The following is a 25,148-nucleotide window of genomic DNA, read 5'->3' as shown; positions in this document are numbered from 1 at the left end:
TGTATATTACATGTTTTATTTCAAATCAAGTACATTAGATCTTGGGACACACTTCAATGATTAAATACACACAATAAGAATTCCTTTGCCTATTCAGTTACAGAAAACAAATACAATGTGTATGATAAAGCTTTGCTGAAAACAAGTTATTTTGGCATTGTTCATTCTCAGCTAGTGTTTCTTAAATTAAACAAAACAAACAAAAAGAACAAACCTAAGCAACAAAGAATAGATGGCTCAAAATCTATTCAACACTAAGAATATGAAAACGTAGCACCTTGTACCAGTCAACATGTTTTTTTGGGGGGGGGGACTGGTTTGTAGTGGATAAGAAGCAATGATATTGAATGGGGAGCCTCAAGGATGGAATTCAATAATAATTCAACATAAATGAAAAGGGTATAGAACATTTCCCCTCCCCAACTGATTCTTTTGGACTGGGGAGGCAGACAGTACAGAACGAAACACTTTGATCAGATTAATTCTGTCATCAGGTGAAAGTGATTTGACTACTTTGATGTCAAATATCAGTCTGTTGTAGTTCATGTTACTCAGGACTCATCAACAATATTAGAATACAAGTCCCACTGTATACTTGGTGCCAAAACATGACAATCCTGCCAAAAGAAATACTGTACATTATGTGCTGCTAAAATACAAAGTAAAATGAGCTCTGACAGTTTCAATGGTTTCTAATATGAACTAAAGCTAACCCTAAGGCACTGCTCAAAATAAAGCAAAATAATCAAATAAAAAAAAGATAGGGAGAGGCAGTGCAATCTAGCTATGGAAACTGGCAAGACTCATGAACTACCACGTCTCCCCTAAAACTCATTACATCAGTAAAACAAATGGAACACCAACAGCAATACCATATGTGGCATTGACTAGGCCTATAATGTTACTTAAAACATTGACAGACATTCCCCACTAATTGGTGAACTTTTGCTGACCAGAGGTAACAACAACCAGGTCTGTGATAGGCCCACGGTATGGATGATAACAATCCTACATATGGTTATTATATATAGTGAGAGAGGCCATTCAGGAAGGGAGTTCCACTCACTGTTCCTTTGAGACCTCGGCTTGATCGAAAATATAGTTTGATGCAGGTCTCTATCAATATAATTTTTATTTTCAATCAGTGCAAAACTTTTGAGTCAACGTTAGCTTAGCATAGTTAGGTTGATGTCTACATCCACACCACTTCAAAACACAAATGAAAAAAACTAAATGAAGGGAAAAAGTCGTCAAACACATATACTCTCTAGTCTTACAATAGTGGTCCTGTTTGGTTCAGTTGGTAGAGCATGGTGCTTGCAATGCCAGGGTTGTGGGTTTGATTCCCACCGGGGGACCAAAACAAACATGTATACACTCACTACTGTAAGTCGCTCTGGATAAGAACAGCTGCTAAATGACTAAAATGTTGGAGGATACAGAGATATACATATAGGTGTGGACTAGGTTATTGTATCAGTGGGACATGGATACAGTAGCAGTAATGGAGCTTTAGTGTAATGTTTCAATAAACTGTTCTGGCTACAGTACCAATGATACATCATGCCACGTATTTCTAGGGATGATGGCTGGGTTACATTCAGCATTTACATGCAGACAAGTTTGCTCTCCTTTGAGTTGCACTGTACTGATGAAACCAGCAACATGAAGGATTGTTTCATTTCAAAGTTGCATATCCAAATATGTTTTGTCAAAGGCAATTCAACAAAAATATATATTTTTTAAATCAGTTTTGTTCAATGTTGTATGAGACATACATTAAGGAAAACAAGTTAGATTTACATGGGTGCCTTCAAGATTTCTGTTAAGACATTCCGTTATTAACATTAGATCCCAATCATATTTGGTATGAATGTATTTACTATAAAGATTATTTTTCAACAATAAATACTAAATGAAATATATTAAAGTAACTGTCCAGTTACCAGATTTCTATGAAATATGACATATATGAATTACAATATGAGTGAAATAGTTGTCTTCCTTCCACAGTTTTTGAATGAAGAATGTAACATTATTTTTATAAAAAGAATGCTATTCTGTGTTGGAATGGTGTGGGCATACCCCAACAACAGAATGGTGTGGGCATACCCCAACAACAGAATGGTGTGGGTGTATACCGGTCATTAAAAATATTAATGTGAGTAGACCGCTGATTGGCCAGCTCACATCATCCTCTATAACCCTCAATCTCAACTCTGGATTTCAAAGTTAGTTCCACTGCATTTTTTCATTGTACCCTCTAATCAGGGACTAATTTAGACCGTGAACACCAAGTGAGTGCAATTAACTATCAGGTAGAACAGAAAACCAACAGGTTTAACCCTCAAGATCTGATTGCTGTAACTGCAAAATAATAATAAAGTTCAATTGTGTGTACATAGGGGAAAGTGTTTTGTAAACAAAATGTTGAGCAGTACATGCAAAATCAATGTATACAACAACACTTCTTGATTTACTGTACATAATATGCAACCCTCCATAGCTTATTCTCATACCTACCCACAACAATGTAGTTACTGCCTCTGCAAATATGTAATCTTGATGTATGTACCTTTGTCAAGTATAACACCCCTGTTGCCAGTGGAGACTGTACATGGAAGATACTTTGATACAAAATAATCAAGTTATTATATGTTGAATCCTGTCTTAGAGTCACCCAGGATTTTAAAGAAAGAGAATAATATTAGGCCCATTTAAATCAGACAGCAGCTTTTAATGAGATTTTATCCTGTTTACAATTGTGGTTAATTAATCTAGCGCATCTGTAGGCTTTTGTCATATTTTCTAGTGGGGTCCTATCTGTAGTAGCAGTAGTATAGTTGCAGCCTGCTTCATGTCACTGTTTTCAGTACTTTTCCATCTTCCCCAAGGATTAAAACTGCCCCAAGGACTAAAAACAACAAAACTTAAATATTCATATAGAGGTAAGACGCTAAAGTGTATTTACAAATGTCAAGCAATAAGTAAGGGCCAAATATGCCAATGTAGAATTTTGCACTTAACTTTCCTCATATAGTGAAAATGGTCAGGCAGCTAGTATGATACACCTTCACTCCATAGTCTCTTCAGCACCAGGAAAGACACCATTTCCACCATGAGAAAGTGAACCCAGACCCATATTGTAAACCTCCCAAATGCACAAATCAAACTTATATATATATATATATATATATATATATATAAAAAAACATGAATATGCAACAAAAAGTGTGACAGGTTTTGCTGCGTACCATGCTCAAACCTGCCTTGCAAGTGTCCTAGCTGTGCATGCCACTCTTTCCCAGAGTCCCAAAGCGCACACACACACCTCTATGAGCGATGTAAATACATTCTATAACAAAATATGACATGGAGAGGGACGGAAGACATACAGTTGGTTTCCCTGACGACAAAACCTCCTGATGTGATAGGAGGAGAGGCATGGAGACAGTGGTTATCCAATGAGTTCCCCAGCTGCCTGTGCTGTGTGACGTCATAAAGGTCCTATCTATCCTATACTCCAAAAAGATCATCTAAGGCCACAATGTTCATCCAGAAAGGAAAGTGTAAACACTGCAAAAGAAGAGAAAAGACAGTCAGCCACACATCTCTTGTGGGATATATTTTTTTTAAAGGGCCATAATGTAATTGTGTATGACCCGACTGTTTTCAGACAGACATTTTAGTCATTGATAGCAAGTCTGATAAGCAGTATATCCATTATATGTGCAATATTTCTGTTTCCCCTCCACAAGTTTAATTTTTGCTTCTTTTACTTTCAGATTTGTACATCAGCTTCAAACAGCTGAAAAATATTTTTGGTTATAAAGATATTAAATATTTTTGGTTATAAAGCCATTTCATATTTTTGGCTATAAAGATATTAAATATTTTTGGCTATAAAGATATTAAATATTTTTGGCTATAAAGATATTAAATATTTTTGGCTATAAAGATATTTCACAGTGGTTTAGATGGTACAACAATTCTCTATATTTGCTTGATGTCACAAACTGAAATCTGGCAAACATTTTAGAATTTTAGAAAACAGGAAAAGGCAGGGCTATTTCTACATATTGCACATTTAAGAAAAGCAAAAAGAGTAGTACTAGATAAAAGATCATTTTCTGACAATATTAGCCTATAGATTATGGAGGAGTGTCCGTGTGTAGGAAATAGAGATGTGATGGAACAAACCCATTTATTTAAGGCACTTCAATAGCTACTCCTAGAGTCCTGTTTAGGAGTCGACCCACTGTTGAGGATTTCCTCTTCCTCTGCATCCCCCTCCTCTTCCTCCGTCCAGCCTCCCAGACGCAGCGGGCTGGGCATATTAGACAGGCTGACTGCTGTGTGGACGCTGTGCGTCTGAGAACCTGATTGCGTAGATAGAGGGTCGGAGCATAGACAGTTGGACAACTGGATGTCATAAGCTAAAAACTATCAACTACCAAACACGCTCCATCTGACGTTAGCCAAGATCTTATGTAAGTAAAAACAGATGAATGACTGTTTCGTACCAGCGTTGCTGCTTAGCTCTCTCATTGGCACTGGGTTCTGCCACTGGCCGAATGTCCTCTGGTGGGGGAGTGAGCTCTGTTGGTGGACCTAAGGACAGAGTGGAACACACGTCACACACACTGTGCGTGTAGAAAGGTAAATGAAAAGAAGGACCCTGAGGCCACCTCTTCGAGGTTACCTACCTCATGCATGTAAATAGCATGGAGACTCATCTCAGCCGAGGCAAACTCTGATAGCAATGTAGTGCTCTTCATTCGAGAATCACTCCCTGACATGCTGAGGAAATAAAAACAAGCTATTATCAGCAAGTCTAAAAAAAACATCTAAGTACATCACTTAATTCACAGACTATGAACTAACCTCATATTCAATCAATAATGCACCTTCGACAAGCAGGTACTGTATCAAATCAATCAACACTTTTGCATTATGGATGAACCTAGACAACAGTGTTGTGTTTGCAGTGTGTGTTTGCAGAGCATGGTGTCAGTCTACCTACCTGTCGATGATGGTGCGGTCACTGCAGTACATGGTGCTGTCGGGGTGGGTGGAAGGCAGATGGACATGCGAGCGGGAGCGGCTGGCGTGGGGGAGCTGAGAGTGGGAGCTGGATAGCGAGGCCAGGACGCTGGCGGCGGCAGAGGCAGCCGTGCTGGGAGGAACGAAGCGGCGGTCTCGGCCTGGTAGGCCTGACGCGGTCAGCACAGGGTGGGCCAGGACACTTGCCAATAGGTTGTCAGGCTGGACAGGAGAACATAACCCAGAGGGCAGTATACAAGCAAATTGTCAAGATATAACTCAACATACTGTAATCCAATAACAAACCTTAGACAAATTGCAATACATTGACATCATTGTTGGATGAAACAGTTGAATGACTAGCAGAGTCTGGTTGCCGTTATAGTGTTGAGGCAAACATCTACCTGTGTACTAACTGTGACTGACAATGAATTAGCTGGATGAGGATGTGGGTGTAGTGGGGAGTTACTGTAGTTACTAACTTCATTGCCGGACCCGTTGGAGAGCAGTGAGGAGCAGAGCGGGGCCTCAGAGAGCAGCAGCTGGGTGGGGGGTCCTCCCTGGGCATCCTGGTGCACCTTCTCCTTCAGGTGGCTGATGAACACTGAGCTCTCCTGGGGGGGCTGCCAACGGGGGTTCTTGATGGTGAAGTGCATCAGAGACAGCTCAGTCTTGCCGTTCTCAGCCTGCTGGTACACAGACGCCTCCGTCTGGCCCTCAGACATCCACTGAAACAGACAACGTGTGACAATTACTCACTGGAACAAAGCAATATTGAAAAAAATTAACTATGCGGCCTCCCGAGTGGTGCAGCGGTCTAAGCCTTTGCATCGCAGTGTTGTAGCATCACTATAGCCTGGGGTTCCATTCCAGGTTGTGTCACAACCGGCCGTGATCGGGACTCCCATAGGACGGTGCACAACTGGCCCAGCGTCGTCCGGGTTAGGGGAGGGTTTGGCCGTTGGGCTTTACTTGGCTCATTGCACTCGAGTGACTGCGTGCCGGGAACCTGCAGTTTTACTTCAGTCGTCAGTTAAAAGGTGTTTCCTTTGACACATTGGTGTAGCTGGCTTCTGGGTTAAGCGAGCGGGTGTTAAGAAGTGCAGCTTGGCGGGTCATGTTTTGAAGGAAGCATAACTCGACCTTCGCCTCTCTTGATCCCGTTGGGGAGTTGCAGTGATGAGACAAGATAGTAATTGGATGGCAATTGGATATAACGGAATTATGGAGAAAAAGAGGGTAAATAACAAAAAAATTATAATAATAATAACTATGCATAAGTGACTAATATCAGGAGAGGACGCATTCACATTAATTTCTGATGCAATAATGATGACCTGGTGATCACTGACCTAAAATCAGCAGTGAGAATCTTCATTTCAACAAAGTAATGACAATACTTTCCATATCAAAGTCCCTTTCCCATACCCTAAATTACAGGCACTAACCAGAGGGTTTCCATGACGACGGATGTCCATCTGTGCGAAGGAGCAGATGTCTCCGACCCCAACTACCTCCACAGTGAAGTTCCTGAAGAAGTCGATGATGTCCAGGGACTTGTTCCTCAGGAGGAAGATGAGAATGAAGGGCGTGACGATGGGGCTCAGCAGCTCCTCCAGGATAAACAGCTAAACAGACACACACAGACACAAAGACAGACAATACTGAATGAGGATTTGGCGCTATTCAGACTTGAGATCTGCACCCTTAACTTGAATTTTTTACATAGCCTATGTCATTCACTGATTGTTAATGAGAGAGTTGCGAGTAAAGTTAAGCACTTTGATCAAGTCTGAATACTTTCCATTGTGTCTCCCAAACAAATGATTAAAGTGGCATAAGATGAATTAGTTCCTGTGTGGAAAGTGACATACAATATTATGGTGAGGTCATATGAATTGGAGTGTACAAGAATAAGTTAATACAATTAAAGCACTTGTTTAGGCATTGATCAAATCTTGAGCAAACCCTTACATGTGTGTTTTTGTTTTTGCTGGTGTAAAGATCACAGGTCCTCCTCAACTTGGCACTTCATTACTTGAAGTTAACCAAAGTAACCCTATCTCTGGCTGGCCTGAGTTCCTCCTTCATCCGCGGAGTGTCTCGTCCAAGCTGATCCTTTTTGCTCTTCGCCTGGATGTCAGTGGCAGCTCAACAATCCCCAACCCGTTCTCTCAATCGACCTCAACACCCAATCTACTCACATGCGCAAACACTCACATTCAGACTCATACATACACGCTGTCCCTCTCTCCACTTACCTTTGTTGGCCTCTATTTTTTACATTTGTCAGAGAAAATGACAATTTTCGTGGTATTGCTTTGTGCACTGACTTTACTGAACTCTGGAGAAAACGAACATTGTCGCTGGGTGAGTACATCTGACAATGTGCTCTCCTGTCCATTAGACATTTTGTCTGCAGGAACTCGCTCTTTTTCACTCAGTCCACTCGTCCAAGTGCCTATGTATTTGTGGCATGATGTGAACAGTACGAATTTGTGTCACTACCAAAGTCTAATGGTTTTAAATGACTGTTTTGTATTGTCTGGAAACTCCCTTGTAGAATTCACTTGGATTAGGTCTCTTAAAAAAGAGCCGTGCAAGGTTATTAAACAGGTGCCTAGTTATTCTTCTTTTGTTGATATCAGGTAACGTGCAACCTAACCCTGGCCCTGATATGCAATGTCTCCAAACCCCCTCTGATTTTAAATCAAGATCTGGTTTTGGTATTTTTCATTTAAATGTACGCAGCCTGTTGTCAAAAATTGATGGGGTTAGGATTTGGGCTAAATCAACTGATGCTGATGTAATTGTGTTTTCTGTAACCTGGCTCAGCAAGTCTGTTTTTGATAAGGATATTTGTATAAGTGGTTACAATGTTTATTGCACTGATCGGGTTAAGAAAGGTGAGGGTGTGGCTATATATGTAACATCTAAATTCCATGTAAGTGTGGCAAAGTCTGAAACTATTTGTAAACAGTTGGACTTTCTTGCTTTGAATATTGAGGTTTCAAAGGGTCTCTCTATAACTGTGATTGGCTGTTATAGACCCCCCTCTGCTCTCTATAACTGTGATTGGCTGTTATAGACCCTCCTCTGCTCTCTATAACTGTGATTGGCTGTTATAGACCCTCCTCTGCTCTCTATAACTGTGATTGGCTGTTATAGACCCCACTCTGCTCTCTATAACTGTGATTGGCTGTTATAGACCCTCCTCTGCTCTCTATAACCGTGATGGGCTGTTATAGACCCCCCTCTGCTCTCTATAACTGTGATTGGCTGTTATAGACCCCCTCTGCTCTCTATAACTGTGATTGGCTGTTATAGACCCCCCTCTGCTCTCGGTGATGCATTTTCTTGTTTGACGCACCTTACGTCTAAACTTCTTTGCAGTGAAATGATCTTGATTGGTGATCTCAACTGGTGTTGGTTAAAGCCGGTGTCTGATGATTTAAAAATGTTTTGTAATTCTATGAATCTTACCCAGTTGATTAACTCAATCACTCGCCCAAATCTTAAATGCCCAGATAAATCTACCCTTATTGACTTGATATTGACAAATGTTCCACATAAATATTCTGCGGTTGGTGTTTTTTGTAATGGTTTAAGTGACCATTGTGCTGTTGTTTCTATTAGAAATACTAAGGTTCCGAAGACAAACCCACATTTTATTCGTAAGAGAAATCTGGCAGCTGATTTCATAGCTGAACCACTTACATAACTGTTCAATCTAACCCTGGAATGTAATGAACTTCCGAAAATCTGGAAATCAGCATTTGTCCTACCACTTTTAAAAGGGGGAGATCCAACTCTTTTAAATAATTATAGGCCAATCTCAAAGCTGTCACCCCTGGTGAAAATATTTGAAACCCTTGTGAGTGAACAGCTAAAAGAGTTTTTATTTACTAACTCTATTTTATCAATGTACCAATTGGGCTTCAGGAAGAAGCATAGCACAATTAAAGCAGCCATGAAGGTATTAAATGATATCACTGAAGCCATTGACAAAAAGCAGCACTGTGTCTCACTTTTTATTGATCTCTCTAAGGCTTTGATGATTGATCATGCTATACTAAGGCAGAGATTGTCGAGTGTAGGTCTTTCAGAGCATGCAGTTGCATGGTTTGCTAACTATCTGTCTGATGAAACTCAGTGCACTTAATTTGATGGGCTTATGTCTGTTAAATTGTCGGTCTTTAATGGTGTGCCCCAAGGCTCTGTACTTGGTCCTCTCTTATTCACTATTTATATAAATTATTTGGACAAAAATGTCCAAAATGCGCAACTTCATTTTTATGCTGATGATACTGTTATTTACTGTTGTGCCTCATCTCTTACAAAAGCTTTCCAGAACTTGCAAACTGCTTTTTATACTGTTCAACATACATTGTGTCAATTGAAACTTATCCTCAATACTGCTGTTTTTGATTTTGATATACTCTTGTGAATTCTATGGTTTTTACTAGATTACTTGTAGATTTTCATGTTGTTTGTCTGTAATTTTTGTAATGACTTGGTGCTGCCTATCTTGGCCAGGACGCTCTTGAAAAATAGATTTTTAAATCTCAATGAGCCCTTCCTGGTTAAATAAAGTTTAAATAATAATAAAAAGTTAGGTCCTGATGTGGCTATGCCAAATGGCTATGGGCTACACTAGTTCATTTAGAAGACAGGACTTGCCTAGTTAAATAAAGGTTAAATAAAAACAGATATCTCAACATAAACTGTTCAGAGGAGACTGTGTGAATCAGGCCTTCATGGTCAAATTGCTGCAAAGAAACCACTACTTAAGGACACCAATAATAAAAAGAGACTTGCTTGGGCCAAATTTGAGAATGTTGGTTCCAACCGCCGTGTCTTTGAGAGACACAGAGTAGGTGGACAATCTCTGCATGTATATTTCTCACTGTAAAGCATGGAGGAGGAGGTGTTACGGTGTGGTGGTGCTTTGCTGGTGACACTGTCTGATTTATTTAGCATTCAAGGCAGTTAACCAGCACGGCTACCACAGCATTCTGCAGCGATACACCATCCCATCTGGTTTGGGCTTAGTGGGACTATCATTTGTTTTTCAACGGGACCATGACCCAATACACCTCCAGGCTGTCTAAAGGCTATTTTACCAAGAAGAAGAATGATGGAGTGCTGCATCAGATGACCTGGCCTCCACAATCACCCGACCTCAACCAAATTGAAATGGTTTGGGATGAGTGGGACTTCAGAGTGAAGGAAAAGCAGCCAACAAGTGCTCAGCATATGTGGGAACACCTTCAAGACTGTTGGAAAAGCATTCCAGGTGAAGCTGGTTGAGAGAATGCCAAGTGTGCAAAGTTGTCAAAGGCAAAGGGTGGCTAAAGGAATCTCAAATATTAAATATATTTTGATTTGTTTAACACTTTTTTTGATTACTACATGTGTTATTTCATAGTTTTGATGTCTTCACAATTATTCTACAAAATAGAAAATAGTAAAAAGCAAAGAAAAACCCTTGAATGAGTGGGTGTTCTAAAACGGTTGACCAGTAGTGTATACAAATAATATATAGGTGACATTTGTTTTGATTTAGAAGAGACCATTATCATGCACCTGTATCGAAACGGGGGCAGCGGGGAAAAAGACATGTCATCTACGTACTTAAATAGCGAATGGAGGATGCTTTTTCCCATGGTTCATTTTCATGCCAGCCAGGTAGGCTATATTCCAGTTTTAAAGAGAAGCAATGAGCTTAATATTAGGAAAGTTGAGAAATATAGTAGGCTTATAGAAAGCTAATAGGATCCTCCTATTTTTATTAGCGGCCATCACTGTTTTCTTCCACAATTGCATAGCCTATAGAAATATTGCACAATATGAGCTCTCACAAAGTGTTTGATTCGATTTTTGATTACATTTGCATTGATGTCAGAGTGACAGTTACCAAGTTTGGTAGGCTACTAATGACCAGCAGCAGAATCAGAGCTTGGAGAAGCCTAATTACCGTGACTAAACGGTCATGAGGAATTTGACTGCCTTCATGTCTCATGACTACCAGTGTGGCGGTAATACGGCCACCGCAACAGCCCTAGTTACAAGAGCATTTCAATTTCAGATCGTATGTCATAAAGTCATACACTGACCAGCTGAATCCAGGTGAAAGCTATGATTCCTTATAGATGTCACTTGTTAAGTCCACTTCAATCAGTGTATATGAAGGGGAGGAGACAGGTTAAAGAAGGATTTTTAAGCATTGAGACATGGATTGTGTATTAGTGCCATTCAGAAGGTGAATGGGTAAGACAAAAGATTTAAGTGCTTTTGAACAGTGTATGGTAGTAGGTTCCAGGCACCTGTTTGTGTAAAGAACTTTAATGCTGCTGGGTTTTTCACGCTCAACAGTTTCCCGTGTGAATCAAAAATGGTCCATCACCCAAAGGACATCCAGCCAACTTGACAATAGTGGGAAGCATTGGAGTCAACATGGGCCAGCATCCCTGTGGAATGCTTTCGACATCTTGTAGTCCATGCCTCGACGAATTGAGGATGAGGGCAAAAGGGGGCAAAAGGGGTGCAACTTAATATTAGGAAGGTGTTCCTACTGTTTTGAACACTCTGAATAGTTCAGTAGTTCCATTCTATCTAAGCTGCAGCCAATGAGCAGTCTCTATTTACTGTCTGGCCCTTCTCACCCACCGCTTTGTACTGGAACAGCTGTGCCACCTCGTCCCGGGTCTCGCTCTTGTTGGCGTTGCCCCTCCAGTGGTCTGGCATGTAGTGGATGTGAGCAAGCACACACTGCAGCAGCTGCTCCGGGCACCACACCATGTGTTCGTCTGGGATGAAGGACCTAGGAGGAGGGCATATTCACAGACATCATCTCTCTATTTCACACAACATATTATATGGATTATGGACAGACTGGTATGTCTGGGGGTTTAACATAGGCTGAAATATTCTCTAACAAAGACGTTTCCTTCTGCTCCCTCGCTCATTACTGTCTGTTAGAACTGGTGGGGTGACAACAATATGGTGGAATCAAGGTGGAGGTGTTGCATACCAACTCTGCAATGGGAAGGGGTAAGGAACGCATTTTTCAAATGATACACAGCCTCAAATCACTGCAAGATCATCCCGACAGGTCACCATTCCCCCTGTCCCCTGGCTTACCTGGTGATGGTGATAACCACTCCCAGCACGGTGATGGCGGTCAGGATGTGCTGCACGGTCAAGACATCCTCATCATACACGGTCAGTGCGATGAGCACGGCCAGCACCGAGCCAGAGAAGAACGCCACGTTCTTGGCCAGCACGGTGAGGAGCGGCGAGGTGAACGAGTTCATGTACTTGGAGATGGGCTTGTAGCCGCGGCCTAGCCTGCCGTGCAGCTCGTGGTCCAGCTCATTGAAGTGGCGCAGGTAGAGGCGGCCGAACATAGACCAGCGGCGTGCTCCCAGACTCCCTGGCTCCCTCCTGATGATCTCGGTGTAGCTGAAGAAGGCGTAGAGCACCTGCCACACCAGGATGAAGGGGCAGAGGAGCAGATTGGCCACGCCTAGTAGAAGAATGACCCGGCTCAGCTGCTGGGCCAGCTCCAGACGGTTCCCTGCTCGCTTGTACTTGGGGTGCAGGTTCCATTTGTTCTGGAACAGCGACCCCGGACCCCAGAAGAGAATCAGCTCAAAGTTGTACTTGAGGCCCTGGGTGAGGAACACCAGGTTTCCCAGAAGGGGGAGCTGAAGCTGTACAGGTAACAGTGACTTATTGACCATGGCCACCATGTAGTTCTTGAATCGCAGGATGCGGTGGTAGATGTCCAGCTCAGTTAGCTCCTTCTTGTGGATACACATCTGCTGCTCCCGCTGCAGGCTGATCAGACGGTCCTGGACCTCCTGCCATGTGAAGTTACACAGCTCGTCCTGGAAAGGGGAGAGGTCAAAGGTGTTCAGACTTTGTACCCTGATATGAGGGACACCTACTTGCAGGTAAGCTGGGTGGGTATAACAAACATTTTTCTTTATATCTTTTGAAACCAATGGATTCCAAGAAAACTGACAACTACAGTAAGCTAAAATGGTCTGAAAAATCAGCATACCACTGTTTCATGAGACTCTAGGCTCAAACGTAAAATAGGGTAAATTATCCCTTAATGTGTTATTCCTGGTCACTGAAACCCCTTATGTCCAGTGGACATAAAAAAAGCCTTACCATGCTGATCTTCAGTGCTTTGATGTAGAACTGGCGTATCTCCCAGTAGCTGAGGATGTTGCAGAAGACCTTGATCATCCGGTAGACCCAGAAGATGGTCGCCATGATGAGCAGGAAGATGATCCAACTGTTCTCCTGGATCCTGGGGAAAAAAAGGGATGAAATAATTCATATTTTTAATCTCTGTTTGACATTAAAGGTTCATTTCAATGAATGAAAAATGCATGTGTATAGAGGGTATAAAACATTAGGAACACCTTCCTAATATTGAGTTGCACCCTTCTTTTGCCCTCAGAACAGCCTCAATTCGTCGAGGCGTGGACTCTACAAGGTGTTGAAAGCGTCCCACAGGGATGCTGGCCCATGTTGACTCCAATGCTTCTCACAGTTGTGTCAAGTTGGCTTGATGTCCTTTGGGTGATGGACCATTCCTGATACACAAGGGAAACTGTTGAGCGTGAAAAACCCAGCAGCGTTGCAGTTCTTGACACAGTCAAACAGGTGCACCTGGCACCTACTACTGTACCCCTTTGGATGATGATGCAGGCCATGCATAGAAGGTCAAAATTATTTATTTGCACCATTGATGTATGACCATAACTAACTATCTACAAATGAGAGTAAAGGAGCCTAATAAATCTGTTAGTTTAAGACTCCTCACAGGTGACCTGAACCAACCTTATAGTGTAATGTATGTTGTTCATTAGTGCATCATTAGTGGCGGGGGGGTGTTCCCTAATGCTGGAAGTTTGGGAACCCCTGATCTAGGTAACCACCCTGGTAAACATATTCAGGAGAATGAACAATGAACATAAACATACATTCAGGAGTTTAATTTGGAAGTTTAAAAAACTAAAACAAACAACGTGACAAAGTTAGGCTACTTTCGAATTTGTGTGTCATTTCCAGACCAATTCAAAATAGAGAGGAGTTAGGGGGAGGATGGGAGAGCAGGCAAAGTCTGTGGTTTTAAATGATGGGACATGCTGTTCCTCGATTAGAATTCCTAGCAGTGGTGTGTCATCATCTTCCGTCTAAACACCCATTCAGTCATGGAGGGTTCTTAGAGAAGGGATTCGGGGCAGCCTAAGATTGTGTTTATGTGCAGAACCAGATTAATGATATGAAAACAGGAAAGCTTGTTTATCCATATTGGAAAGAAATGTGGCTGTGGTGGAGGGGACTGGGTCTAGCAGCAGAGCTTGGGTGTGTCATGGGGTCCACAGCCTGCCTGCCCAGACCTCAAGAGTGACTCCTTTCAGCTACTCAATGAGCTGTCCCTGTGTGAGACTTACCATGTAGGGGCTATCCATTACATTGTTTTCCCTGGTATTACTCTGAACACAGTGCACTGATACACAAATAACCTGCTTCAAGAACCTGTCATCAACTACAGGCTGACGGTGTTGCAACTTGCCTCGTGTTTCCAAGTTTCAGGCCGAGGCTATGCGGATGATTTAGTATTTTGAAATAAACCATTCAAATGTAGTTGCAGGGAACTTAATTCATATTTCAGATTTGTCTTTGACAGAGAAGTCATGACTACCAAAGCCTTTGCTCGGTAGGTCTAACTAACTAAGCTCTTCAACACAAGGGTTCACCTAGTTCACAGCACACAAGGCTAACTAAAATATCTTTGGATCAAATTTAATTAAAACAGCAGCCCTCCCTCAGTCCATTGAACACAATTAGACTTACATGCCAATAGCACTCCAAATTAATTCAATTAATGTCAACTTCCAATTAGATAATAGAAAATGACAATGATAAGACTTCACCACTCAAAAGAGCTCATATCGCAATTAGCATCTCTGATAAACAAGAAAATGATTTCTTCATCATAATGTTCTGAGTGGAAGTATAACCCACAGGCAATGTGAAAGTAGGCCAGAGCTCTGCGCTCCACAGTGTATCTCTATGAATGTGAGCATGTCTTACAGTAAAACCTCATCTGACACAACCCAATAAGCAAACATTAGCCTCAGAATTACTGGTCATCATTACATTTAGCTGGAAATCCCCTTTTCAGGCCTGATGAAGTTCTGCAGGCTCTGAGACGTATATACCCTGGTATAATTCTGTCTAGTCACAAGAGAATAAAATACCCAATGTCATGAAGAAGGATTTACATTCTGGCATTAGCAGTGATTTTGGGATCCCCATTAGTGACAGCTAGTCTTACTGAGGTCCGACATATAACGAATAAGACATTACACACAAAATACTTTACAATTGACATACATGTAAAAACATTAACAAGTAGTGTGTGTGGGCATCTATCAGTTACACATACATGTCAGTAAATACACATAACAAGTAGGTCACATGGGGGAGAGGCATTGTAGTGGTAAGAAAACCACCCAATTTATCTATGCTGTCAAGCACTCAGATGTGTTTCTGAGGGATCATGAACAAAAACAATAAACCTGAACTGGCAACAAGGACAACTATTTCTACCTCAACTACATATTATTATAGCCATCCATGCCTATATAGGCTACCAATCCATCTATTAAGCCAATGCTGATTGACCTACCTCTCAGTGCACTGCTGGCTTGGTAGGATGGCATCAGGCAGAGAGACCTTGTTCCTGTCCAGGGGGTTCTGGCCAGGTCCTGTGTGGTTCACTGCCCGGTTGGCAAACAGTATATCATACTCCACACAGTTGAAGAGGAATGTTGTGAAAGTGACCACAAACAGGAACTGACTGCAATAAGGAGTTTGAGATGTTGGGGTTAAACATTAGCCAATATAAACTTTGAATATTGTCTTAAAAGTTTAAACAATCTTAGATTAACATAAGGTTGGTAAATAAATGGATATACTTACAAAAGTTCAAAGAACTCTGATAACATCATACAAGCAAAGCCATTTTTCTGATGAAACTGATAGATGTGGAAATTTGAGTTAAGGAAAACAGAGTCGAGTGTTTTTTGTTGTTGTCATAGCCTACAAATCAACCACTCTTGAAGTAATCGTTGATGGCTAATCAAATAACAACCGTGATGTAGGTTTTTTTATGTAGACTTAATACATCCATTACAGAGAAACAAAACCACAACAAAGCAACGTAAAGTGAACCAGTATGGCATCAATATCATTAAAGTACAGAGGACGTTCTGGAAGGCCACACATCATTGAAAGTCGTTCTCCTGAGGCAAGTCTCTTATTTAAAGTCACTGTGCATCACGAGTTGCATTTATTTACAGCCACACCGTACTGTCAGAATCATATTCATGTCAAAGCGGTGTTTAAAATGGCTCCTTCCTAAATTAGATTGTTAGGTGATAATAATGATAACAGACATGATAAAGCTGCAATTTTAAACATCATACTGAAAGTAATGCTTATTTACATAACAATAAGCTACAATACACAATACCAGTCAAAACTTTGGATACACCTACTCATTCAAGGGTTTTTCTTTAATTTGACTATTCTACATTGTAGAATAATAGTGAAGACATCAAAACTATGACTTAACATATATGGAATCATGTAGTAACCAAAAAATTCTAAATATATTTTATATTTAAGATTCTTCAAAGTACCCTTTGACTTGATGACAGCTTGCACTCTTGGCATTCTCTCAACCAGCTTCATGAGGTAGTCACCTGGAATGTGTTTCAATTAACAGCTGTGCCTTGTTAAAAGTTAGTTTGTGGAATTTCTTTCCTTCTTAATGGGTTTGAGCCAATCAGTTGTATTGTGACAAGGTAGGGGTGGTATACAGAAGATAGCCCTATTTGGTAAAAGACCAAGTCCATATTATGGCAAGAACAGCTCAAATAAGCAAAGAGACATGACAGTCCATCATTACTTTAAGACACGAAGGTATGTCAAGAACTTTGAAAGTTTCTCAAGTGCAGTCGCAAAAACCATCAAGCACTGTGAAACTGGCTCTCATGAGGACCGCCACAGGAAAGGAACACCCAGAGTTACCTCTGCTGCGGAAGATCATTTCATTAGAGTTACCAGCCTCCGAAATTGCAGCCCAAATAAATGCTTGACAAAGTTCAAGTAACAGACACATCTCAACATCAGCTGTTCAGAGGAGACTGCATGAATCAGGCCTTCATGGTCGAATTGCTGTGAAGAAACCACTACTAAAGGACACCAATAAGAAGAAGAGACTTGCTTGGGCCAAGAAACACAAGCAATGGACATTAGACCGTTGGAAATCTGTCCTTTGGTCTGATGAGTCCAAATTTGAGAATTTTGGTTGCAACCGCCATGTCTTTGTGAGATGCAGAGTAGGTGAACGGACGATCTCCACATGTGTGGTTACCACCGTGAAGCATGGACGAGGAGGTGTGATGGTGCTTTGCAGGTGACACTGTCTGTAACTTATTTAGAATTCAAGGCACACGTAACCAGCATGGCTACCACAGCATTCTGCTGCGATACACCATCCCATCTGGTTTACACATAGTAGGACTATCATTTGTTTTTCAACAGGACAATGACCCAATACATATTCACGCTGTGTAAGGGCTATTTGACCAAGAAGGAGATTGATGGAGTGCTGCTGTAACCGATGTGAAATGGCTAGCTAGTTAGCAGGGAGTGCGCTAATAGCGTTTCAATCGGTGACGTCACTCGCACTGAGACCTTGAAGTAGTTGTTCCCCTTGCTTCGCAAGGGCCGCGGCTTTTGTGGAGCGATGGGTAATGATGCTTTGAGGGTGGCTGTTGTCGATGTGTGCAGAGGGTCCCTGGTTCGAGCCCAGGTAGGTGCAAGGAGAGGGATGGAAGCTAAACTGTTACACTGCATCAGATGACCTGGCCTCCACAATCACCTGACCTCAACCCAACTAAGATGGTTTGGGATGAGTTGGACTGCAGAGTGAAGGAAAAGCAGCCAACAAGTATGTGGGAACTCCTTCAAGACCGTTGGAAAAGCATTCCAGGTGAAGCAGGCTTAGAGAATACCAAGAGTGTGCAAAGCTGTCATCAAAGTAAAGGGTGGCTACTTTGAAGAATCTAAAATATATTTGGATTTGTTTAGCACTTTTTTGTTTACTACAGTATTCCATGTGTCATTTCATAGTTTTGATCTCTTCACTATTATTCTACAACATAAAACATTTTTGAAACAAAGAAAAACCCTTGAATGAGTAGGTGTCCAAACTTTTGACTGGTACTGTATATTGCCAGAGAAACATGTTTATCACACACATGTCTTAAAAGGATATTCTTGTAAAGAAGTTGTCCAGATTCTTGATATGGTGCCATGAGTCTGCAAATTAGGGGTGGGAATAAAAGTAACATTGAGACTTCATGAAACCATTACTTTTGTTCAACAAAACAGCAATAACAGTAGTAATCAGGTATGATTTGAAGAAAACAACAACTTTCAGTGAATCTACAGCCTGGGCTTATAGGAAATAGTAGTACTGTGTCATGCATTACAAGGAATCACATTATCACACCAAATCATATTATACCATAACATAGCCTTTATGTCTATCCCTGATAGAACAATATATATTACGTTATAATATAACCAGTACAGTACCACTCAGGCCCTCTGGCACATGCACTAATAGGTCCTCCTCCCCGGGAGGTGAGTCCTCCTCAAAGTCATCAATCCGCTGGTACTCCTGGTAAGCTTCAAAGTTCGCCATAGTCCTTCACATTCTCCACTGTTCCTCCTCCAGTAGGCAAGTTGGGAACACACACAGTGTTATTGTGGTGTGGATTGGAAAGAGCAGCATTCATCAACGACGAGTGTCAGACACAGTGAACACACACTACATAGATGATATCAGCTGTGTGAGACAATTCACAGCAAGATGAGCTGTCAACAACATTCAACTGGAGAGTTAGATAACCAAGTAAGTGTAACGTTAGATTTAAAATATCTGGTCTATTTGGTTTTCTATGCATTCTTGCCTTTCTTGGAATCTAACGTGCTAACTTTAGCTAGCAGTCGTGTTCACGACAGTGTGACAGGTAACGTTGGCTAGCTAACAGAAATAGGCATAACGTTACATAGCTAACGTTAGTTAGATTGACTAAATATTGTGTTATGTTGGTTACTTGTTGTCAACAACCAACCAGTCATTTTACAGATAACTAACGTTAGTTAGCTAACATTCGCTAAAGCGAAATCAGACAGCTGGGGACAGCTTGCTACTGTAGCTATTATGCTAGTTAACGTTAGTTAGATACGTAGCATTACAATGTGACGTTGAATGGTTAACGTTACCTAACACCAACAAAGGCAGCAACAAACTACCAAGTAGCTAACTATCTAGCAAGGTAGCTAACTGTTCTTACCTCGATCAGCTTATTTTCTTGCTTGCCAGTCAGTTAACGTTACTCGTTTATCCTTGCCTTGATGTACTGCTATTAACGTTATTGTTCCCTTCACGGTCCATTCGCAGAATTCTAAATTCAAATGGCCTGGACTTCAACGTTATTTGTCGAGCTATTGGAATAACCAATATTATATATTTAACTAATAGATATTAATGGTTGCTAACAACCTAACTAACAGTAGCTGGCCAGCTAAATAGCTAGAGATCATTCGTGGGCTTCCACTGTTTTGTCTTTCACAAACATATGTCAACAAAACACAATTTGACGTCACTTAATTTTCACGATCGTCACTTCCGCGAGAGGAGTGTCTTTTTTTCTTCTTCTTTTTCCCAATGACAGAGATAATCCTTGCCAATGATAATGAATAAAGATTCATGTTGTAGCCTTTTAACATTGTTTTTAGCGATCAAAATGCGTGTTTTGTTATTGACATTAAACATGATCCCATTTACTGTGCCAATGAGATGCATTCTGGGATAGTGTCAACATGGCAGCCTACATGTTGTTCCTTGTACCCTTCTGAGTTAAGCGCTCAGATTCTTTGAATTTTGTTAGATTTCCGTGAACACGTCTAAATATGTTTCACTTACTTTGTAATAGAGTCAGCACAACTGCACCGTTGCGCCCCCTCTACTCGCATTTGAATAGAACACAAGGTTTATGGAGACAGCCACGGTAGGACAACGTTCTAGTTGGCTAATGCCGGTAGTCAGCTGATCAGACAGCTACTATCGTTACAGACCTTAGACTTTGCACTAGCTAATATGATTCCTTATGAAAACAATATTAGTTCAGCTCTGTCCCAAAGTTGTAAGTAGTGTTGTTCAGTAAAGTGATTTTAATGGAATAGACCGTCCAGAAGTGTCATGCCTTTTGTAACTTTTTTTGTCACAATTTTAACAATACATTGAGTGAAAAGCCCACCACATAGTTATTATTAGTTGTTAAGCTCATGTTGTCCATGTCTCTCAAACTTGTATAATACAGATCACACTACAAACAGTACAGCTTGTTATATTGTTTGTTTGTTTTGTTTTCGTTTCAGATCACGGCTATACACAACACAATTGGCCAATGCAGGCAACTCCTCTGGACAGCCAAGTAATGCTGCTGGGCGTATCTGGGGTCTGGCTCAAGCAGCAGTTCGCCAATATGCCTGCTGGATGTCAAAACCACCAGGGGGGGCCCTGAAGTTCATCTTGGGGCCAGTGGTTCTCACCATCTCTGCTCGAGTACTTGGTGGTGTAGCATATTGCCAGGCAGATGTGAATAACAATGTTCTACTAGAACTTCAAGCCAAAGAAACTGAGCCTGAGTTCGACTGGCATATCCTGTGGGAGTTTGTCAAACCCCAGCTTTTTGCCCTTCTTGGTGCTGTTGTGGTGAGCAACATAACTTAACACTACTGGACAATCTACTGTTTAGACAGTAACATGTTGGCTAAACTCCAGTGGTGTTTTAATTGTATTGGAATGCTGAGATATTTCAGACCAATCATGTTTTTTTTTGCAGCTTGCTTTTGGTGCTGCCATCTTGAATATTCAAATTCCCCTGATGTTGGGCGATCTGGTGAACATAGTGGCACGCTACATGAGAGAACATACTGGGAATTACATGAGAGAGATGAGGGGACCTGCTCTGAAGTTGCTGGGATTGTATGGTCTCCAAGTAAGTTGTTTGTCAAAAAAGTCATTGTCAATGATTTAATTTAAATGTAGATTGAAAAATCTACTTCTGTGGAATACATAGAAAAACAATATGGTCATGAAATCTCTTTCCTGGCTTCAGGGTCTGCTCACGACTGGTTACATCATCCTGCTTTCCAGGGTAGGGGAGCGAGTAGCAGCAGATATGAGAAAGACTCTTTTCCAATCTTTACTCAGGTATACACCCAGTTGCAGTAATATATATTGAAAGCAACAAGAGGTAGAATAGACCAGTTCCAAGAGTGACTGACTAGATGTCGCTAGACCTGCTATCCACTGTCCAACTTTTACTCTTGCTAACATAAGACTTGGCATTTTTGTTTCAGGCAAGATGTAGCCTTCTTTGATTCCAACAAAACTGGCATGCTGGTGAACCGTTTGACTGCTGATATTCAGGAGTTCAAGTCTTCCTTCAAACTGGTCGTCTCTCAGGTATGGCTGCGTACATATGAATTTATTGGATAATTAAAAGTAGTAGGCTGCTCCAGCCAAAGACAACATGCATTCAAAATTATCTAGGATAAAAACACAATAAAGCTTATTTCCATTGTGGTTCCCTATGCACTAACCTATTACATATTGCCATAACTTTTCAGTATAATTTATTAATTAGCTGTTGCTCCCATCTAGAGACAGTTCACAAGATCGAAATCTAATGATATTGCCTCAATTACTCATATCTACAGGGCCTGCGGAGTGTAACACAGACGGTTGGCTGTTTCGTGTCCCTCTATGTCATCTCCCCTAAACTCACTGGTATGACAGTGGTGATACTTCCCTGTCTGGTGGGGGCAGGAGCTCTGATTGGCTCATTCCTTCGCAGGCTGTCCCGATTGGCTCAGGAACAGGTGACATCTTCACTCATTCTGACTCATTCACTATCTGAAACACATTAGAGAAATAGATAAAAGTGTCAACTGAGAAAGCATTCTACTGAGTTTATCAGAACTACAGCATGGAGAATGGTGTGTGCTGAGCATTGGTGTCTGTCTGTGTCTAGACTGATATACAGCATGTGTATTGTTGTGGGTGTGTAGGTGTCGAAAGCAACAGGGGTGGCAGACGAGGCCCTTGGCAATGTGAGGACAGTGAAAGCCTTCGCCATGGAGGAGCGAGAGATGCAGTGAGTGACAGTCTATTATAGTCCAGATCAGACAATATTATCAGACCTGCCTTATAATAAAGTCACAATTGTCTTTCAAAGCATTCCTAATTTCACCCCTTATTAGAGGGATTGTGTGAAAGAATGTAACTATTTGTCTGTGTTTTGCAGGTTATATGCCTGGGAAGTGGACAAATCATGCGAGATGAATGAATCTCTAGGCTCAGGGATAGCTGTTTTCCAAGGAATGTCAAATATCGTCCTGAACTGTGAGTTCCTTTTATCATGAATAGTGGATTGAACTTGCTATTTATTTAAGTATGCCATTGCTTATCTGTTACATGGTTCCTTTTCTTGCAGGCATTGTTTTAGGCACCATCTTTGCTGGTGGGTCATTGATGGCAGGTGATGAAATGTCTCCAGGTGACCTCATGTCTTTCCTGGTGGCTTCACAGACGGTGCAGAGGTAAAATATTTGTTGTTAGCAAAGATTACACTTAAGCTAATCTCTCACACTGTAACGTGCCAAATGCTTGCATTATCAAATGGAAGTGTTCAATGAACGTTAGGTGAATAACAAATTGGATTTGACCTTTCCTTCGGTTATTTTTCTTAGGTCTTTGGCCAGCATCTCTATCCTGTTTGGCCAAGTGAGTAAAGACTTGACGTATAGAAGAAGTCAGAAATGCATTGCTATCAATGTAGAGTTTCAGGTTTCACAAGGTGATCAGTTGATATGGCAATAAGAAATTAGAACCTACCATGTTTTGCAGATGGTCAGAGGCCTCAGCTCTGGGGCCCGTGTTTTTGAGTACCTGTCTTTGGAGCCTACCATTCCACTTTCGGGAGGAGGCCGCATTCCTTACAAATCTCTGACAGGACGGGTGGACTTCATGAACATTACTTTCAGGCATGACCACATCAGAAAGACATAATTAACAAAAAGACACACAAACCCATACAAATGATATATATCAGTAAGTGACATTTTTTGTATTTGTTTTTCCACAGTTACCCAACGAGACCTGGCCAACGGATCCTAAAGAACTTCAACCTCATCATCCCCCCCTGTAAGACTGTCGCAATCGTTGGAGAGTCCGGAGGAGGTAATGTTCCATGCGTTCCCATGGATACAAGTTCTCAATTAGTCTGATTACATAAACATAATGAAATATTTATGAAAATGATGTGTCAGTTATGGTTCTCCTGCACTGCAGGGAAGTCCACAGTGGCCTCCTTGTTAGAGCGTTTCTATGACCCCAGCAGTGGTGTGATCATGTTGGATGGTCTGGATATCCGGACACTGGATCCATCCTGGCTCAGAGGACAAGTCATTGGATTTATCAATCAGGTAAATGTTCTAGAATAATCATTCTGTTTTCTAGTGCATAAGGATGTTCTAGGATCTTCTTTCAGAACTGCTTCAGATTTGGTTATTGTCCTCCGTAAGAAACAGCCTTCTTGTGTGATTTTTGCCATAATAACAGTGATAGCAATGTTACTTTGTTATTAACAATTCAGAACCCACCCCTGCGTGTAGGAGCCTGTGCTGTTTGGCTCCTCCGTGATGGAGAACATTCGCTTTGGAAAGCCGGAGGCCACTGATGCTGAGGTCATCAATGCTGCCAAGCAGGCCAACGCCCACCGCTTTATCACAGGCTTTCCAGATGGATACAACACTGTGGTTGGTAAGTGACAGCACATATTTGAGAAAAAAAACATATTTTTTTGTGAATGGCCCAGTTCTAACATCCTCTGATTTATTACTAGTCTATACCACTCTAATAAATCCCAGACACACATATTCAAATCAAATGTACTTAAATACTTTTTAACATAAGTAGTACTAATTGCATTACAATAAGTGCTTTTACTGAATATTGTACCTCTGTGGACACACAGGTGAGCGAGGAGTGACTATGTCAGGGGGCCAGAAGCAGCGTATTGCCATTGCCCGCGCCCTGATCAAGAACCCCAGCATCCTGGTCCTGGACGAGGCCACCAGTGCACTGGACGCAGAGTCAGAGCGGGTGGTGCAAGAGGCTCTGGACCGGGCCACCACAGGACGCACTGTGCTCATCATCGCCCACAGACTCAGCACCATCCAGAGGGCAGACCTCATCTGTGTCATGAGCAATGGACGCATTGTAGAGGTGAGGGAGCGGCTAAAGCACTGAAGGAAGAGAGGGATGTCTATTGTCCTCTGTCCCATTGGTGTTTTTTTCCAGACATGTTTTCTTGTCATTAAAGTAATAATCGTAAAGTTTTTTAAAGAGCATCACAACACGTAATGATGTATGTCAATTTAACTACAAATGCTTGGTTGTATAGTTTTTGTCTTGTCTCTTCCTAGGCTGGAACTCACACGGAATTGCTGAGCAAAGGAGGGCTGTATGCTGACCTGATACGCAGGCAGAGATCAGAGGGAGAGAAGTGAACACTACTTTGATATGGCACAGAACTGTAGGCCTATATCATGAACTAGGGACAGCCTTTTCATAAGAAATGAAAAAGATGCATAGGTATTATCACTTGTTTTGTTGGTGTAAAGTTGATTTAGTTTAATGGTCCAATTCCATTTTTTTTTAAAGCCAAATGTATGGTTGGACCAATTGAATTATATTTTGTGGCCCAAGTAAGGCTGCTGAAATTGCAAGTGTTTATCATGTGTTTATAGGAAGAGAATACTAACTGTACAGGATGTGAATGTGGTTTTAGCAGGGTTACTTGGCCCTGTCCTGTGTCTGTACATTTTGCAATACTTTTAATCATTAAATTCTATTCATCCACTAA

General features: G+C 41.4%; 2 protein-coding genes across 4 annotated transcripts; one reads left to right on the top strand and one right to left on the bottom strand.

The window, feature by feature from the left end:
• On the bottom strand, positions 1 to 19,800 carry LOC112260633 (autophagy-related protein 9A). The gene is made up of 15 exons (XM_024435900.2): positions 19,506 to 19,800; positions 18,742 to 18,877; positions 18,419 to 18,462; positions 16,054 to 16,118; positions 15,761 to 15,931; positions 13,225 to 13,366; positions 12,187 to 12,935; positions 11,713 to 11,866; positions 6,492 to 6,671; positions 5,526 to 5,771; positions 5,024 to 5,265; positions 4,707 to 4,800; positions 4,524 to 4,611; positions 4,201 to 4,379; positions 1 to 3,576 (listed from the first exon to the last, which is right to left on the bottom strand). Exons 2-14 carry the CDS (start codon positions 18,848 to 18,850, stop codon positions 4,219 to 4,221), a joined length of 2,445 nt encoding a protein of 814 aa, XP_024291668.1. The 5' UTR covers positions 18,851 to 18,877; positions 19,506 to 19,800; the 3' UTR covers positions 1 to 3,576; positions 4,201 to 4,218.
• Positions 18,928 to 25,148, top strand: abcb8 (ATP-binding cassette, sub-family B (MDR/TAP), member 8). 3 transcript variants are annotated; one of them, XM_024435902.2, is made up of 16 exons: positions 18,928 to 19,060; positions 20,593 to 20,929; positions 21,060 to 21,215; positions 21,336 to 21,430; positions 21,580 to 21,685; positions 21,940 to 22,101; positions 22,291 to 22,376; positions 22,527 to 22,624; positions 22,716 to 22,821; positions 22,972 to 23,005; positions 23,129 to 23,265; positions 23,367 to 23,461; positions 23,573 to 23,706; positions 23,896 to 24,043; positions 24,258 to 24,508; positions 24,709 to 25,148. In XM_024435902.2, exons 2-16 carry the CDS (start codon positions 20,711 to 20,713, stop codon positions 24,790 to 24,792), a joined length of 1,911 nt encoding a protein of 636 aa, XP_024291670.1. In that variant the 5' UTR covers positions 18,928 to 19,060; positions 20,593 to 20,710; the 3' UTR covers positions 24,793 to 25,148. The 3 variants fall into 3 exon arrangements, 2 of the variants coding, with proteins under 2 accessions (XP_024291670.1, XP_024291669.1); XM_024435901.2 differs by lacking the exon at positions 18,928 to 19,060 and adding an exon at positions 20,002 to 20,222; XR_006084348.1 differs by lacking the exons at positions 18,928 to 19,060; positions 24,709 to 25,148 and adding an exon at positions 20,001 to 20,222 and having other exon boundaries at positions 23,877 to 24,043; positions 24,258 to 24,399.

The sequence above is a fragment of the Oncorhynchus tshawytscha genome, linkage group LG10 (assembly GCF_018296145.1).
Source record: "Oncorhynchus tshawytscha isolate Ot180627B linkage group LG10, Otsh_v2.0, whole genome shotgun sequence".
Classification (NCBI taxonomy): Eukaryota; Metazoa; Chordata; class Actinopteri; order Salmoniformes; family Salmonidae; genus Oncorhynchus; species Oncorhynchus tshawytscha.
Note: the sequence above shows the minus strand (reverse complement) of the source record. Positions and strands in the feature narration are given on the sequence as shown.

What these genes read in the sequence shown, in the direction of transcription:
- LOC112260633 (XM_024435900.2), bottom strand. Translation starts at nt 18,850, where the DNA reads ATGGCGAACTTTGAAGCTTACCAGGAGTACCAGCGGATTGATGACTTT. An exon ending in TCAGAGTTCTTTGAACTTTT is followed by an intron (nt 15,932 to 16,053) that starts GTAAGTATATCC and finishes TCCTTATTGCAG; the next exon opens with TCAGTTCCTGTTTGTGGTCA. An exon ending in GTGGTTATCACCATCACCAG is followed by an intron (nt 11,867 to 12,186) that starts GTAAGCCAGGGG and finishes CCCTCCTCCTAG; the next exon opens with GTCCTTCATCCCAGACGAAC.
- abcb8 (XM_024435901.2), top strand. Translation starts at nt 20,125, where the DNA reads ATGTTTCACTTACTTTGTAATAGAGTCAGCACAACTGCACCGTTGCGC. An exon ending in CTTTTCCAATCTTTACTCAG is followed by an intron (nt 21,431 to 21,579) that starts GTATACACCCAG and finishes TTTTTGTTTCAG; the next exon opens with GCAAGATGTAGCCTTCTTTG. An exon ending in TGGATACAACACTGTGGTTG is followed by an intron (nt 24,044 to 24,257) that starts GTAAGTGACAGC and finishes GTGGACACACAG; the next exon opens with GTGAGCGAGGAGTGACTATG.